The sequence below is a fragment of the Coturnix japonica genome, chromosome 8 (assembly GCF_054131305.1).
Source record: "Coturnix japonica strain WE chromosome 8, WE-NBRP24, whole genome shotgun sequence".
Taxonomy (NCBI): Eukaryota; Metazoa; Chordata; class Aves; order Galliformes; family Phasianidae; genus Coturnix; species Coturnix japonica.
Genome location: NC_140670.1, coordinates 10,500,069 through 10,517,704, shown reverse-complemented (window position 1 = coordinate 10,517,704; position 17,636 = coordinate 10,500,069). Strand labels below are relative to the sequence as shown.

Below are 17,636 nucleotides of genomic sequence, written 5' to 3'. Positions count from 1 at the left end.
CGCCCCCCTCCCGCCGTCACGGCGACCCGCGAGACTTCGTGCAACATCAGACAGCGGCCGAGCGTCCAACGGCTGTTTAATGTGGTAAAAACACGGACAGTCCGCGCTCACTCGACGGCTGCCCCTGCCGGCCGGCCCTGCTGCCAGCCGCCGAACCTCCCGTTCTTCTTGAAGCCGCCAAAGCGCGGCTGCGGCCTGCGGCTCGAGTCCTGCGGCTGCTCCTCCAGCTCCGGCAGCTCCTTGGCCACCGCCAGCTGCCAGCGCCGCGTGTCCCGCCACTGCTCCTGAGACACAGACACCACACGTCAGCACTGCGAGTGGCACAGCACCAACACAGCACAGCACAGCCATGGAAAAAGAGGAAATAACCCAATGCTTCTGCCCATCTCTCAGTGCAGCATCCCTGTTACGTCACACACCAGGTAAGACCATATATCCCACTTCACATACCCCAACTGTTCCAACTGTAACGTACCTGTATGTTATTCAGCTCATCCATGGGGATATCGAAGCACACCCCCTATAACAACAGGTAAATAAATAAATAAATAAAGTGGTATTTTCTTTCCACAAATATATCCCAGGACACAAAACTGAACACACACACACACACAAACCAACACCGCCACCCCTCCTTCCCAAAGGACGGGCTGTCTTACCATCTTCCCCTTGAGGAAACGCATGGCAGATATCTTGCTGTCTATTTCCTCACCAAGCTGCTCCTTCAGCCCTCTCCAGGCGTAGCTCATAGAACGCATCTCTATAGAGCACTGTAACACCATAGTCACAAAGCCCTTTGGGAGTAACAGAAATACACTTGTAAGAGGAAACTGAAATTGCTTGGACAGCCTATAGCTTATAGGAAGTAAGGTGCTTCCTGAAAAAGGTAAACTACAACAGCAAGAGCCAGCCTATCAGACTGTAAGGATTCCTTAATTAGGCTCTTCTGTAACATCAAAGACTTGAGTTATTTAGATGTCCAGCACAATTACTTGGTGTCTCATTGCAAGAAAACGTGCTGACTGTTACCAAGTCTCTCTAGTTTCCCACAGCATGCCAGTAAGTGCGGAGTTCCATTAAAGAACATTAAACTAGAATGAGCTAACAGTTCTAAGAAATCATACTCAAAGGTCCTGAAGAGAAGGTACTAAAATGCCACACTTGCACAGAATTCAAGCAATCCTTTTATCTGTTCTTGTTAAAGCAGTTATAATGTTATTTACCGCAGCTGAGTTGAGTAAGGAACGCTGCTGTATGGAAGATGCCCCAGAAATATGGGCTAGAGCTGCTGCCAGGGCATCAACTGCCCCTTTCTCCTCTATGATCTCTCGAGCCGCCTGCCTGAAGTAGTCTATCGCAGAAGAAGGAACGGCATATAAACACCTGCATGTGGACAGCATGACAGTTGAGATCAGCACACTGACTGTCAGTGTGAAGTGCAGTCACATTCAACACAAGTTACAGTTTAGCAGTTTAAAGATTAACAGCAACTCCTGCACTTTTTAAAGACGAGGTGAATCCAACACCATGCTTATCATCTTCACATCTGTGAAATCCTCACCCCCTACCAAAACCTCCACCAAGGCAATTTCTACCAATCAGGCAGCAAACATAAGCACAGCTGCATGGAATAAAATGCTCAACCTTAGCCAGTAAAATGACAGAGGATTTTAAATCCTGTGTAAAACACAGGATGGGCTACAACACCCTCGCCATTCATCAAGAGCAGTGGAACTCTTCCCCCACACAACAGCAATTTTCCTATCAATAGATTTTTGTGTCATAAGAACAGATTAACTTTAGGAAGAATATAGAGAACATTTAGTTCTACGAAAAGGTCTACATTTAAGCACACAGATTTACTGGTATCATTTCATGAAGAACGGTCAGTGTCTGCAGGCAAAGCAGCTGACTTCTATGACACAGGGAATTACATGCAGAACTTTAGATCAGGACCTTAGAACTTTACACTGACAGTACAGCTGCTGGAAGAACTTTAGTATTTTAAGAATAGACAGATAAACTTACTTCTTAGCATCATCACTTGAAGCTTTAACTATATCTGTTGCAGATGGAACACCTATACGCCTGAACGTAATGCCCTGGAATCAAGAAAACAGATTATAATTAAAGGTATTTTCAGCCCTCTATAATTCAACTCTATCTGAGTCATATTACTGAGACCTGCATTCATTTGATGTTTATAGAAACAAACTTCTACTTAAATATACTTAAATATTCCTAAAACTAGAAAAAAGTTTTTGTTTAAGTTGCTGCCTTTGTTAATCTGAAGTTACTTTATACCGATTCACTGTAATGAAAGGCAAGGACTCTTTCATGCATTCCTGCTACAGTCTGCACGCTGACAGCAACACAGTACTGCCAGCATGGGCAAACTCATGAGAACCCATAGAATAGGCTGATGCTGATGCATTTACCAGCACTAAAATGCCAGTATTTCACGTCAATCCACTTCCATGCTGGCCTCATGCAACCCTGGTCAGCCTGCAGTTACATAATGTAAGAGTGCCACTGTCTCTTCAGGACTCAGATTATTCCATTAAGTTTAAGGTAGAACTCACCGCTTTCTGCTCAACCTGCTTCAGAAGGTCTTCTTCTCTCCTCTGATAGAAACAAATACAGATCCCTGTCCGGCCAGCACGACCCGTACGTCCAGAACGATGGATGTAGGAATCGACATCCTTTAGAAATTCAGATCAGCATGAGAAAGCCTTGTATCATTTAAACCACTGACATTTATACATTGTGAGAGAGAGTAAGCATAAGACAAACTCTACTTCGGAATGCTAAGGAATGATACATTTCTACCCCCAAGCTCATAAGCACACACTAACCATTGGAGATCTGCTACCCCAGGTTTAACAAACACCACAGACACAGATTTTTCGAAGTAAAAAGCACCAATGGAGTTTCAAAATAAGAAAAAAGGGGTATAGGAGTATTTTAGAAGTGGAACAAAACAAAGCCCAAAGATGTTCAGAAGGGATTCAGAAACACAGCGACAGAAAAGGAACTGCACACTGTATTGCCACAAAAAATAATATTTAATAAAAAAATTATTTTACTCTATTTTCCCTGGTAACTTACCTTTGGTGGTGAGCACTGTATAACCAGGTCAACTTCAGGAATATCCAAACCACGGGCAGCTACATTTGTTGCAATCAGAACCTCAAATGCACCATTTCTGAAGCCTTTTAGTGTAATTTCTCTCTGCTTCTGTGGAATGTCACCGTGCAATGACTGGGCCTCCTGTCAGTGAAACAAACCATTGAGACATTATTTAACAGGCAACACAGACACAACAGCTTGAGATTTTCACGTGGATTGTTCACAAGAAAACATGCTTTTAGTTATTAGAAAACTATTGCTGTTAGTGGTCTTTAGTACCAGACATTTTTCTCTGAAAAAAATAACCAAACAACAAAAGCCAGCACGTGTTTACCTTCAAAAGAGAGTAATAATTCAAGCAAGCACAAGAAACCTCCTTAATTTATCACCTGAGGACTGAACAAGCCATGAAATGACTTTCCAAGGGCAATAGAACATTCCATAGCAGTAAAGTATTAGGTGGATTTTCTTGAATAGTGGCTGATCAAATAATAGGTGCTATTAAGAGATAATATTTCCTGGCTATTCAGTACATTTCCCTACTGATGTGGTTCTGTATGATCTTAAAGCTGAAGGAATAATGGTATGATCACAGCCACGAGGGTATTTTAACTGCAAAGCTCTGCTTTCAGGCACGGATTTCAGAAGTCTGAGAAACAAGGAGAAATAACTGCATCCAGGCAACGTCAGCCTCTAATCTATTTCAGGTCACCTGCTCTCCATTCAAACCCCAGTACCTGTTTGAGCGCAGAATTCAAAGCCAACTCATTTGCTTCCCTTTTTGTCTCACAGAAGACAATTGTCCGCCCATTACTTCCACTGTAGACTTGAATGACATCCCCAAGAACTTCTGCTTTCTGTGACGAGTGACACTGTATGGCCAAGTGCTGTTTGGGAAAGAAGCACCATAAGCATTCATATTAAATCTAAGCTCCAAACAGGAGAAACAAAACAAATTCAGTTGTAGGATGTCTGTACTTAATTGATTTTTAAATTGCAGCTCTAGTTTATATATTAATGTATCAATTAAGGGAAAAGTCATTCCATTCCTTCACTGAGAAAGCCAGCATGGAACCCATTTCACCCAGGCGATGTGTTTTCTGGACCCACAGAACTCTGCAAAAGAATCACTCACTTCCACAGTCGTGGCAGTCCTCTGAGTCTTCTTTCCAATCAGGTCTACCTGTTCATATTCACCTTTCATGTATTTTTTTGCCACATCGTATACCCAGCGTGGACAAGTTGCAGAAAACAGCAATGTCTGAGGGTTGTTCTCAGAACCTGGCAAGAAAGATCACCAACTTCAGCCATCACAGTGGACTCAGGCTTGAGACCACGCAAACTGACTAACTGATCAAGCAAAGCAAGTGAATTCTCTCAAATTGACAAGTTTATAGGTACAGGAAGACAGCTACAAGAAGAAACTGAAGCAATGAAAACATTTCTAATATCCTTTTCACACAAAATGAAAAGTTACAGTAACATGAACTTCAACAAGCCAAATCCTTCATGTCTGATCCCAGAACTTACCTTTTTTATAAGCAAATCCTAAGATTTCTTCTACTTGTTCAGCAAAACCCATGTCTAACATGTGATCAACTTCATCCAAAACAACATGCTTCACGTTGGAAAGGTCCAGCTTGCTATTCTGAATGTGGTCTTTGATCCGCCCAGGAGTTCCCACAAGAATATCAATACCACTTTTAAGGAGATCCACTGGAAGAAAAGAGAGAAAAACATCTGTGTCAGGGTGCTGAGACAGAAGGTAAAAAAGCTACCGGCACACAGCTTGTTTTTTTCAGCTAAGTTCTTTCTCTTTCACTGCTGGCTGTGGAAACAGACAGAGTCACAGCCACACACACAGTTCTCTTTTTCCCTTGGACAGTCATGCAGTCCCAGCGTATGTCCACTCACAAAACACACACTCATGATAAAGAAGCAACAAGGAGGATTAGGTACTTGGCAGACCTACAGCCATTTTTAAATTAAGATTTATTGCAAATAAAACAATTCAGCTCTGCGCGATCCCTTTACAGACAACATGGCTGACTGAAGAGAAACTGATGGGGAAAAAAGCAAGTTTTACTCATGGCAAGAAGCTGACTCTCACCCTTCAAGTTTACTTACACTGCTCTTTATACGGAGATCCTCCGTAAAAACACGCCACTGAGAGTTTCCTTGTGAGATTCTTGAAGTCCTTGGCGACCTGAATAGCCAATTCCCTGGTTGGAACCAGAACCAGCACCTGGAGAGAGTGACAAGAAACAAAACATGCAGCTGTGCTTGGGAGAGGGCACAGAGAACAGGATTCACTTCAGGATTCACAAAGGAGGGGTGCTGCAGAACTACTACCATTTAGTGGGCTTTTTTTTGCTCATCTGTTACTCAGTTCTATGCTATACATGCAAAGGTGGTACAGCTCCCCATCATCCCAGTTACGTTTCCTGTCACCTGGAAACTGTGTGTCACTGCCTCAAAGTCAGCAAGAGGAAACAAGGAAAACCATTACAAGATAACATGAGACGTAGAATAGCAATGTTTTTCTTAACATCAGGTACAAGAGACATTTCAGTACCATCACTGAGGACATTTAAGGCAATGCTCACTGTGAGAGAACAGAAAGTAATGCTGAACAATTTGGCATAGTTTAGATCTTAAAAGAGACAGCATGAAATGCCACAAACCCTCCATTTCCACCTACCTGTCCTCCTGCAGCACCTTTCCTTTCACTCCTGTTTTAAATAATTAAATTCATTCCCAGAAATCTTTCAGACAACAGTACTTTCAGTACTACAAGCACAAATAAAGGAGAAAGAGATCTTCAAAGCAACCAAAAAATCTGCTTTGCCACACTCAAAGGTTTTGATTTTAACCCTTAATAAATTACCTTTGGCGAACGGCCTCTTCTCTCATCTCGTGAGACACTCTGAAGCTTTTCGGTCAGTGGAATAGCAAAAGAAAAGGTTTTCCCAGTTCCTGTCCGAGCTTGAGCAATTAGGTCTTTGCCATCGTATATGGGCTGAAAAGTCTTCACTTGCACAGGAAACAGGTATTTTACACCTCGAGCTGTAAGGTAAATCCAAAGAGGTCTCATTGAGCAGGGTTGGATCTCCTGCAAGCTGACCTGTCCAGCTCAAGAGCCCTAATTGAGAACTGGATTGAACAAATAAACTCTAAGCCAAAACTGAGCAAATCAGAAGCTTGGCTCCCACTAATAACAGCAGGATCTGTGGTGGCTGCTTGCACGCATATCATCACAGCATCATAAATGTAGGATGATCTAGAGAATCAACCCTCAGCTTCAGGCTGCTCTATGGATAACAGAGTGCTGTCCTGGGCAAACACTGTTCTGCCACACACGTCCCAACAAACCTTTGAGCAGGTTGATGGTGTTTTGGGAGAGAGGAAAATTGGAGAAAGCGCCTTCTCTGGCTTCTTCTGTCAGCTCCTATGAAGACAGGGCAAAAAAACAACCTGTTAGTCCTGAAAGGTAACGGAGCAGCAAAACCTCCACAGCCACACGAGGAAACCCAACCGGGGACAGGGAGCAGCAGAGCAGCGCGGGCAGCAGGGCCAGCATCCACCCGCAGCCAGGCGCTGCCGGCCATGGGGAGCAGCTCTGGCGGCACCACGAGTCGCGTTTTACCTCAGCATCGCCGCCGGGCTGCTGGGCCGCGGGTTCGGCGCCGTGTCCGGATACGGGCGCATTGCCGTCCTGCTGGGCCGCGCCGTTCCCCTCCGCGCTCTTCTTCGCCTTCTTGGTTGCTGGCGGCTGTCCCCCGCCGTCGCCCGTTCCGCTCTCCTCCGCCGCGCTCTGTTCTCCCTCATCCTCCCCGCGCCGCTTCAGCTTCTCGACCCGCTTGGGCTTCCTGCCCTTGGCGTCCTCCTGCCGATGGAACGAGGCTGTCACACCACGTGCCCGCCCCGAGCCCAACCAAATGGCCGCCCCCGCTGCCGCACGTGCCGCCCTCCCGCTCTCCGTCCCCGGCACCTTCATCTTCCTCCTGCGGCCGCGGCGGAGCTGCTCGGCGTCCGCGGGTGCCTGCGGCTCGGCGGGGCTGGCGGCGGGGCCGGCAGCGGGCATGGCGACGGGCAGCTCCCCGCACAGCTCGGAGACGGAACGCGCTCCCGCCGCACCGCCACGGCCCCAGGGAGCGCGCCCCGCCCCCGCGAGCAGGAAGTGAGGAGCGAGGCGCGGCGCGGGGCCGCGGGACGATACAGCCGCAACCGGCAGCAGCGGGAGCGGCCCGGGCGCGGCCCACCCGGCACACAGCCGAGAGTACGGCGGGGCCGCCGCCCGCACCGCCGGCACAACGAGCCGCGCCGCACGGCACCACGCGGCGCCCATCAGCCGCTGCTCCGCCCCTTCCGCCGGCACCCGAATGCGGTCCCTTCCGCCCGCTTCCCCCGGCCCGGAACGCCCCGGAACCGGGTACCGGATACCGGGTACCGGATACCGGGCCGCGGCTGCCTCGTCCGCTCCGGGGGGACACCCGGCAAAGCACGCGGCTCCCGCGCTGTGGTGAACGGGATGAGTGCGGCTGTGTGCGCTGCCATCATTAACCGCAGCCTTCTGGTGTCAGCCGCTCCTCCCGGCCCGGTACCATCAGCACTTGCTCCATCCCTTCATCCAGGCTGCCGGGTGAAGATGTCGAACAAGCCCGGACCGGCACCGAGCTCTGCAGAGCACCGATAAATGACAGCCCTCCACCCGGACTCTGCACAATTTGATCACCGCTCTGAGCTCTGCCAGCCAGCTCTCGGTCCACCTCCCTGTACATCCCACACTTTAACACAAGAATAGTGTGGGAGACAGCATCACATGCCCTGCTGAAGGCATCTCAGCAGCCACCACTGACCCCTCATCTATCCAGGCCTTCTTGGAGACTGCAGTGACACCGGCTCTCCTTCAGGCACCCCTCAGTGCCCATATGTACCATGAAACGTGCAGCCCGAGAGAAGCATCTGCTTTCTCTAACTACTCAGCACTATGTTAAAACCATCCCACGTACAAAATGAGTTTGTAAAACAATACTTTTTTTTTTTTGTAACCATTTTGGAAAATGTACAGGTTTGGCCACAGGTTAAGATGTATATTTTATACAGTGAGCTGGGCTACAGGTTTGGATGCGACACGCGTATTTTGGAACAGAGATGGAGGTTTTACACACAGATGAAATGGCAGCAAAAAGAAAGAAAAGAAACAGTTGCCTTTTTTTCTTTAAAGTGAACAACATGATCTTGTTTATGACCAAAGTAGTACTGAGGGAAAAAAAAAAACAAAAAATGAATGATGGAAGTGGTACAGGAACAACCTATTTTAATATAGTATAAAATACTGCTGTTCTGCTTCTCCACAGCTGGCTTCTGAGGTCAGCGATCAAATGCTTTGTCGTAGCTCCGTTTCTGGCCTCTGTTTCTGGATCTGCTTCTGCCTGAGCCACCCTGCCGTCCATTCCTGGAGCCTGAGAAGCTTCTGTTCTTTCCTCCTCCTCCTCCTCTTCCTCCTCTTCCCCCTCTTCCTCCTCCTCCTCTTCCTCCTCCTCCTCCACCTCCTCTTCCTCCTCTCTGGGATTCTTCCAGCTCAGGTAATTCATTTGCCACACACAGACTGCACTGCTTTGAATCTTCCCACCTTTCCTGTTGAAATAACATCACAAGAATCAAATTAAATTTGAGGAATGCAAATATGGTATATTTCCCAATGACTATATTTACTAAATTGAAAAGCAATAAATGAGCCATCCCTTTTGGCTACTAGAAGAGGCAGGACACAGCCTAGGTAGCATTTTCAGCCTAACCCAGTCCTGCCAGTTTCACCTACAGTCCACTGTGACCAGAAATTTCAGTGAAGCACATACCTCTATGTCCTTTTGATCTGCTGCAGGGATATCAAAGCACACACCCTAAAAAGAGAGGAGAGTGTCAATGGATATAAACCTATCCTTTTATTTTATTGTTAACTAAAGAAAGAAAGTCTAATAGAACCAACAAAACCTTTGTACTAAAACAAGCTTTCCATTTTAAAGCCTTTTGCATTGAATTAAGATGCTCCAAAACCTCTGAACATTAAAAGAGTGCTTTACAAACTGTGGTCTTTATCACATCTGTCATTACTCATCTGTAAACTCTCTCTACAATCAGAAGAGTGAAGCAGCAAAAAGCACACACACACAAAATATCAAGAACAAACCCTTACCATTCTTCCCTTGATGAAACACATTCTGTTCACCTTTCTGTCAACATCATCACCCAGCTGTTCCCGTAGTTTCCGCCAAATGTAGCTTATATTGTTTATTTCTTCAGAGCAGCGCAGTACCATCGTAACAAATCCCTGAAGAAATGGGGCATGTTCCATTCAGTCAGAGGAATAAACTTTAGCTCATCTATCAGACAAAAACCTGCTATTTTACCATTGACAAACTATGTTTTCAAATGGCTCCTGTCACAAGAGAACAGGCGTACTTAAATGCCCTACATTCTTAACTAAAATACTATCAGTTTGTAGCTTAAATGCAGTTTCCATGAGCAGACAGACAAACAATTCTCCATTTAAGCAACGTGGGGCAAGTTGTTCATTTTTGCTTCTTCCAAGACAAATGTTAAAGCAATACACACTTACCACATCTGAGTTCAGCAGGGAGCGCTGTTCAATGGAAGTAGCACCTGAAATATGTGCTAGAGCTGCAGCCAAAGCATTAACTGGTCCCTTTTCTTCTATTAGCAACTGAGCAGACTCTTTGAAATACTCAATAGCAGTTAGAGGAACAGAATCCAGGCATCTAAGAAGAAAAAAAAGAAATTGCTAGTCTGGAAACAGAAATAAAAAACAGCAGTCCAAGACTTTAACAGTGATGAGTTCAAAGAGCTCAGAGATGGCAACGGACAGTCCAACCAGCCCTTCTGAACTAGAGAGATAGGAGAGTACAATAGAGCTTGAATCACCCAACACACCTGATAGCATCTTTGCTGGAAGCTTTTATTATATCTGTTGCAGTAGGAACACCAACACGCTTGAACGTAATGCCCTGAAATTTATAAAGCAAAATACAGATGAAAGTTGTAGCTATAAGGAATTCAATTCTAAAGAAATAGTGTTGGACTCTTAATGAAACAACCATTCCAATCTTACGTTTTTCTTGTGCTTTTATCCTCTTGACTCTCTACTTTGTTACTGAAAACTACAAAGCTAATCTTACAGGAAAACAGGTAATACAAACACTGTTTATGTACTAGATCAGCTTAAATGATCTACTGGCTTTAAACTGAGAAGAACAGACCATTTTGATACACACATACCAGTCATTAATCACACAATAAGTCTAGGGTGAACACTAAAACGAATGTGTCATAGTTTTCCCCTTGCCTGCTGTTCTCATTTCCAAAGGTACAATCTTACAGCCTCTGTTGAGAAAGCGTGAGTACAAGGACTGGCATTGCACTGCCTGCTCCACACAGCACACCCAAACTGCAGAATAAATGAACCTCACCTGGATGTTTTGTATAGAGTACTCTTATTGATATAAATAAAATGTGACATGAGGATTTTATATGCTGCCCTAAAACACTCAGTGCCCAAGAATAAAGGAAAATGCACTGTACCGATTTTAATTCCACGTATCTTAGCTGACTTTCTTCCTTTCGCTGATAAAAACAGATACAGATTCCAGTGCGGCCAGCTCGCCCCGTCCGTCCAGAACGATGGATGTAGGACTCCACATCCTTCAAAATAAACAGCATTAGGACTTACCTCACTCACTGCCATTTCATCAGTTGCACTCACGTATCTTAGTAGAAACTATTACAATTTAGCCCAAGCAGTGCACAAAAACCATATCTAAAAACTAAGTTAAAAAACATTGTTTTGCTAATTTCAGAAGAGCAGGCCTTTCCATAATCCTTTAAAAGGATGGAAAATATGACAAAAGATGGATTGTATACCTCTGACAATTCGTCCCACATCTCTTGCTTATCAGCTTGAAAGCATGGTTACTGAGCTATTAATAGTGAATTCAATTAAATAGTAACGTGATTTTTAAACTCTTAACTTCAGGCACAGGAACATCTTCAAATATTCCAGGCACTGATATATTCCAAGAAATCCTCAAAGAAATTCCTTTTGTATATCAAGACATTCCTTACCCTTAAAAGCAATGATGATAAACTCTATGGTGAATACTATCAGTTGCTAACATCTACTACTTGAAAACAAGACAATATATTGTTATTACAAGACACTTACCTTTGGTGGTGAACTTTGGACAACTAAGTCAACTTCAGGGATATCTAAGCCACGGGCAGCTACATTGGTTGCAACCAGAACTTTAAATGCACCGTTTCTAAAACCTTTCAGCGTGATCTCTCTTTGCTTCTGAGGAATGTCACCGTGCAATGACTGGCAATCCTGAAAAATAGCATTATTACAGGATTGTACTGAAATTCCGCAGTATGGGTGCTCTGTTTTATGGTCACTTCTGGCTTTATCTTGCTATGACACTGTATAGTAAAAAAGAGTTGGCCCATTTTTACTTCAGAGGTTTCAAAATATATACTCAGTGCTTCTTATTTATGTATCTTAAAAACCTTTAAACAAAAGAAAGAAAACAGAGTAGGAACACGTGTCTCATCTTTAACTATTGTGACCATCCCAGTAGCTCTCCAAGTCAGTCACCATGTTTTAATGCAAGAGATAGTTCTCTCTAAAAGGACAGAAACTAACTCACACTGCTTCATTTAGTCAGCAAGAGCTCTTAAGAAAAATGTAGCCCTGTGTCTATTAGTAAAGCCTAGTCCTGAAGACTACAATGTATCAACTTGCAACCATTTTTGGTTTTTTAATGGTTTTGATCTGACCACCTGCAAAATCTTGCCTCCTTCACTTTCAAAGTCACCCTAAACTTAACTGAGCGCTGGTTCAGTATCAATGTAGGGTTAATATTTCTGTGACAGGCCTTGTTCCTTAATACAAACGATGAAATACCTGCTTGATCGAAGCATTCAGAGCCAGTTCATTTGCATCCTTTTTGGTTTCACAAAATACAATGGTCCTCCCGTGGCTTCCACTGTAGACCTGAATGACATCTCCAATAACCGCAGCCCTCTGAGACCAGTGACACTCTATAGCCAAATGCTGTGGAAAAAAATTCCTGAGTTTAGCTTATACAAGTCCCACAAGAACCTTTAAAACATCTAAAATTAGAAAATCCAGCAACATTAGATATACAATTTCTCGCTAGGCAAAACATTGTTGGAACATGCAAGATGCATAGAGCCCTAATGTAGGTGAAGTAATTAAGAAGAAGAAGAAAAGTCTACAAATCTGTTTTACCTTTGCTTTAAAAAATTGCAGTTAATACAATATTTCTCTGTAGGACATTTAAGAGGTGCAGAATTTAAGGCAGCTCTAGTAGCTACAGCTTTATGCCAGATACAGTGAAACAAACACCATGTGTTACAAGCTTTCTTCAAGCTCAAGAGTAACTCTTTCAATTCCTCCAATAGAATTACAACTGATCTATCAAAGTAACTGTGAGACTATACTTCAAATCTAAACAATACATCTCCACAAAGTAACTCCAAAACCCACCAACATCCTCCTGATAAAGCACTTTAGGATGCCATGGTGTCAAAAAGCGAAAGGGATAAGGTCTGAAAACATTTCCTTTAGACAGGTTACTCACTTCTACTGTCGTAGCAGCCTTTTGAGTTCTTCTCCCAATCAGGTCAACCTGCTCATACTTAGACTTCATGTATTTTTTAGCCACGTCATACACCCAATTTGGGCATGTTGCAGAAAACAGTAACGTCTGGGGATTGTCTTCAGAATCTTAAAACAAAGAATAATGTTTCAAAACCTTTGTACCTTTTCTTTCATAGATGCACACTAGTTTATTACACTGGTATTGAAAATTTGACATCAAATCTCACTGTCTAAAATACAGAAGGAAAAACTGCCTTTTAATTTATGCACTATCAAGACCAACAAAAAGGAAGTCTCTAAAAATTACACGTATTTTCAAGGTTACAGAATAAAGTTACTATGAACAAAAATCCAGCCTGTTTTTTGCTAAAACCTGAGCATATCTTCTGAAACTAAAATATGACTTATTTCCTACTATTTGATAAAATATTGAGATTACCCTTCTTGTACGCAACCCGTAAGATGTCCTCCACTTGTTCAGCAAATCCCATGTCCAGCATCTGGTCAACTTCATCAAGAACAACATGCTTCACCTTGGTAAGGTCCAGCTTGCCATTCTGAAGATGGTCTTTGATTCGACCAGGTGTCCCAACCAGAATGTCAATTCCACTTCTAATGAGATCAACTGATAAAGAAAGAGCAAAAGATGAGTTAGCAGCGAACTAAGGAGCTTTCTCTTCCGTTAGAGACACTTGATAGGAGAAGAACAGTCAAATAACAGCTTCCTAAACCATTTGTATGTACCTTATTTACAAACACAAGTGAGAAGTGATGAAGAGAAAAACTGGGGAAAAATAAGACCCAATTGCGTTTCCCAAATACATCAGTCTAATGACATTTCTGGTGTGTCACTTACTTTGTCCATTATATGGCGTTCCTCCATAAAAACAAGCTACTGTGAGCTTTCTCGTTATGTCCTTGAAATCTTTGGCAACCTGGTTTGCCAACTCTCTTGTTGGAGCAAGAACCAGAACCTACATCGGACGACAAACAGATAAGCTCTCAACACAGCTTCTACCTAGCTGCTGCTGTCATATATTCATAACTAGGCTAGCATTGGAAGGGATCTTAAAGCTCATCCAATCCCAAACCCTGCTCTGGGCTGGCTGCCCCCTACCAGGTCAGGCTGCCTAGGGCCCCAGTCTGTGGCCTTAGGCACCTCCAGGGATAGGGCACCCACAGCTTCTCTGGGCAAGCTAGTCAACATTAGACTTTCAGCCACCAGCCACAGGTCTGACCATAACACCATTAAAAAAGAAAACTGGTTTAAATAGTTATCTAAACAAAGATTAGGGAAGCACACTCATTAAGACTCTCATAACGTCACTCATCTCTTTCAGCACATGATCATTTTTAGGACAGACTTTTTATTGTTAGATAGGAGATACTTAAATCTTATCTAACTTCAGCTTTTGAATAGTTGCTTGAGTATAAGATCCACGAATACGGATAAGAAAAGCTTTTTCAAAAGAATGCAAACAAAAAGCCCTGCAAGCTTGGTACTCCTTTACAATCCTGTGAGAAGGAAAAAGGAATAAGGAAAAGCCACCAAAAGATAACAGCTGTCTCTCAGTGAAGAATATGTTTGGTCTGTGAACTGGAGCTCAGCTCTGCAACCTGCACTGATATTCCCATAGAAGCAGCCCAGCAGCTTTCTTCTCTCCCGGTGCACAGGCTTCAACACAGATGATGGACACACTACTAACCAGGAGTTTTAACAGTGGCAATACTACTCTCAAATCAACAACAGAGACTCCATCAATAAAAACTCTCCCTTCTCTGCAAGACCAAATCTCAAGTCAGTTCTCCCAAGTCAGACAACCAACGTGATGACTGGATGCAAATAATGCACCTAATACCTTCTGGTTTTTTTAACTAAGTTTCAGGTAGCCCATGGTCCTGCTGAAAAATAAGTATTTTTAACATTTCCCACCATTTAAACAAACATATTTAAGGAGACAGCTTTTATCCCTGCATAAACACGAAGCACTTTTTCAGTGAGTTAAACTTCTGAATCACTTGGACATAGGACAAACACAAAACCAGTATTCTAGCTAAGCATAGTTACTTTTGGTGGACGGCCTCTTCTTCTTTCCTCCGAGTCCACCTGAAGCTTTTCAATTAGGGGAATAGCAAAAGAGAAAGTCTTCCCTGTTCCAGTTTGTGCTTGAGCAATTACATCTTTGCCAGAATATACTGGCTGGAAGGTCTTCACTTGCACAGGAAACAGGTATGTCACTCCTCGAGCTGCAACAATTAGAAAAGATTGCTTTAATACAATGATGATGGGTCTTCCATGCATCTCAGAGCAGAAAATCCACCAAACAAGTCTAGAGCAAGTCAGGACCACATCTTTACCTCCCCTGATTATTTAGTCACAGAGGATCAATTTAATCCTGACAGAACCTTGGGGCTGCCTGCCTTACACTCCTAACTCATAGCACCAGAGACGGGGACAGATGAAATTAGTAGCCTTTAATGAAAGCTTTTAAGTACTCTGACTGTATTTACGTAATGCTCCCCACTTAGCTAAGAAAAACTCTTATTTTCTAATAAAATATCAAAATTACTTCATCTCTCAGTTTTACATTAAATCATTTACAAATTAATGTCAGATATGTTAAATATAACTGTTTTTTCTTTTACACGCTACAAAATAACTTTGAACTGAAAATTTCTCATGCTATTTTTTGAGCTATCTTTCATTTGAAGTCCTATTGTAAAGCCTGAGCTGAGCAAATCATGTCATGAAAAGAAACTTACCCTGAAGAAGTTGAATGGTCCCTTTGGAGATAGGGAAATTGGAGAAAGCACCCTCCTTCTGCTCTTCAGTCATCTCCTGTTAAGTAAATAACAATTCATAAAATGTTTCCAGGGAATATGTAATGATCAGAAAACACAGGATAACAGCATACACACTGGTGTGTCCTAGCCAAATGTCACACTTTCATTAACAACATCATAGCAGTGGCTGAAGAGCTTTCTTTATTTTACTTACTATTATAATTCAAAGTTAGACAGAAGCAACCTGCAATTTAAATGAAGATTTTGCTCCACATACAATAGCATAATAATGCAAGATGTCCAAACTCAACGTCCAAAAATTGCTTTAAGGTTACATTTTAAACAATTACTGACAGGCAATCAGAATATGTTGTAATAGGCAAGAAACAAGCCTGATATCCAGCCTACCACCTACTACCCAACACATATAGTAAGGTCTGGAAATGAATTGCAGAAACTGATTCCTAGGAGTAATTAAACAAGGCAGACCAGCAAATCTTCCTAGGGCTTCACTTCAATATACATTTTAACTGGTAGAATCAAAGTCTAAAAAAGACAAAATCATTACTATAAGAGGGATTAAAAATACAGAACTGCTATATATATTTTATTACACTACAGCAGATCTTATAACGTTAAGAGCTACCAGTTAATTAGATCGCACATTAAAGAAAACAATGCGTTAACATGTTTCTTTCTCGACAAACTATACTAAAAAAAGATGGTTATTTACCATAGAAGAACTCATACGAGCAATAAGCCAGTTAAAAATGTATCTGTAGCAATGACAGCCACTGTCATTAAATCACATCCAGATGCCGTCTCCCGACAGCCTGAAGGCTCCAACAGCAGCGGCACTGTTGATGTGAGGAAACCAAGGGCACAGATCTAGAACTCCTGCAATCTCACAATTCCAACTGTTAGCAAATAACTGCCAGCGGGCACAACCAATCGGCTTTCAGTCTTGGAAAGTCAGTGCAATCTTCACGTTGGTTGTGAGGGAAAAGAACGCACAAAGAAATGAAGATAACCTGCTCTAAATATAGAGTGAATGTAACGGGGGTGTTGAAAGCTCCCCTTGTCACCATGGGCACTCCAGGTACTACCATTACCTGCTCTTGTTCCTGGTCACTGTCCCCATCGATGGACGATTCACTGGAGTTGCTGTGCTGCTTCTTATGGGTGGATTTGGCACTGGCAGCAGACAGCCTGGCGTTCTCCGGGCTCTCCTCTCCCACGTGCCCGTTTTGTTTCCCTCCAGTCTTTGCTTTCTTGAGCTTTGGCGAGCTGTTCTCCTCTTCCGACTGCTCACTTTCATCTGTCTGTGGTTTCTTCTTCCGAACCTTGTCATCCCGCTTGGATTTCTTTTCTTTCTTCTCTTTTTTCTCCTTCTGGGAAGCCAAAAGCAACAAGGCCGTCAGAGAGACACGCACACGTGCGTCCCCGGCTCCTCTCAGGGCCGGGCCGGGCCTCTCCCTCCATCAGGCCGCCCGATCCCACGCCGCAGGGAGTAAGTCTCGGTCTCCCCCTCAGCCCGTACCCGGGGACATCTACCCGGGCAGCCGCCCCGCCGGGCCAACCCCGCGTGCTCCGCGGTCCCGCCCCGACACGAGGCCTCCAGGACGCCACGCACGTGGCCGGCCCGGCCCGTAACCCCGCGGCACAGTCCCGGCCCGGCCGTAACCCCGCGGCGCAGTCCCGGCCCGGCCCGATTCCCACCGGAGCGACACAGCCCCGGGCAGCCGCCGGCACGCCGCGAAGGGAGCTGGAAGCGTGACCGCCGGCACGAGGGAGGCGCGGCAGAAGCGGCCCGGAGCGGCCTCGGAAGGCCCCGGAGCCATCCCCGGTACCTTGCGCTTCCTCCGGCTGCTCTCTGGCGCGGCCTCGCTTTCCATGGGGCTCTCGGGCTCCGACTCAGCCCCGCTGCCGGCGCGGATCCGGGTGGCCTCAGGCATCGCGTCCCTCCGGTCAGCACGCCGGGACAGGAATGGAGCTCAGCCCGGAAAACGATGGCGACCCGGGC

General features: G+C 44.4%; 2 protein-coding genes and 1 long non-coding RNA gene across 3 annotated transcripts; 1 reads left to right on the top strand and 2 right to left on the bottom strand.

The window, feature by feature from the left end:
- Window positions 1-59: 59 nt before the first annotated feature.
- On the bottom strand, window positions 60-7,505 carry LOC107315713 (nucleolar RNA helicase 2-like). Its single transcript, XM_015866333.3, has 15 exons — window positions 7,121-7,505; window positions 6,776-7,015; window positions 6,502-6,577; window positions 6,017-6,195; window positions 5,257-5,374; window positions 4,660-4,845; window positions 4,265-4,410; window positions 3,867-4,016; window positions 3,109-3,270; window positions 2,583-2,702; window positions 2,029-2,102; window positions 1,224-1,383; window positions 660-794; window positions 476-520; window positions 60-284 (listed from the first exon to the last, which is right to left on the bottom strand). Exons 1-15 carry the CDS (start codon window positions 7,475-7,477, stop codon window positions 108-110), a joined length of 2,325 nt encoding a protein of 774 aa, XP_015721819.3. The 5' UTR covers window positions 7,478-7,505; the 3' UTR covers window positions 60-107.
- LOC146759947 (uncharacterized) lies at window positions 2,069-6,026 on the top strand. The gene is made up of 2 exons (XR_014948555.1): window positions 2,069-2,133; window positions 3,762-6,026. It is a non-coding gene; the product is annotated as an uncharacterized LOC146759947 (long non-coding RNA).
- Window positions 7,506-8,145: 640 nt separating the features above from the next.
- Window positions 8,146-17,602, bottom strand: LOC107315716 (nucleolar RNA helicase 2-like). The gene is made up of 15 exons (XM_015866335.2): window positions 17,464-17,602; window positions 16,726-17,004; window positions 15,593-15,668; window positions 14,898-15,076; window positions 13,686-13,803; window positions 13,269-13,454; window positions 12,810-12,955; window positions 12,110-12,259; window positions 11,372-11,533; window positions 10,732-10,851; window positions 10,084-10,157; window positions 9,752-9,911; window positions 9,329-9,463; window positions 8,991-9,035; window positions 8,146-8,769 (listed from the first exon to the last, which is right to left on the bottom strand). Exons 1-15 carry the CDS (start codon window positions 17,566-17,568, stop codon window positions 8,503-8,505), a joined length of 2,202 nt encoding a protein of 733 aa, XP_015721821.2. The 5' UTR covers window positions 17,569-17,602; the 3' UTR covers window positions 8,146-8,502.
- Window positions 17,603-17,636: the final 34 nt, after the last annotated feature.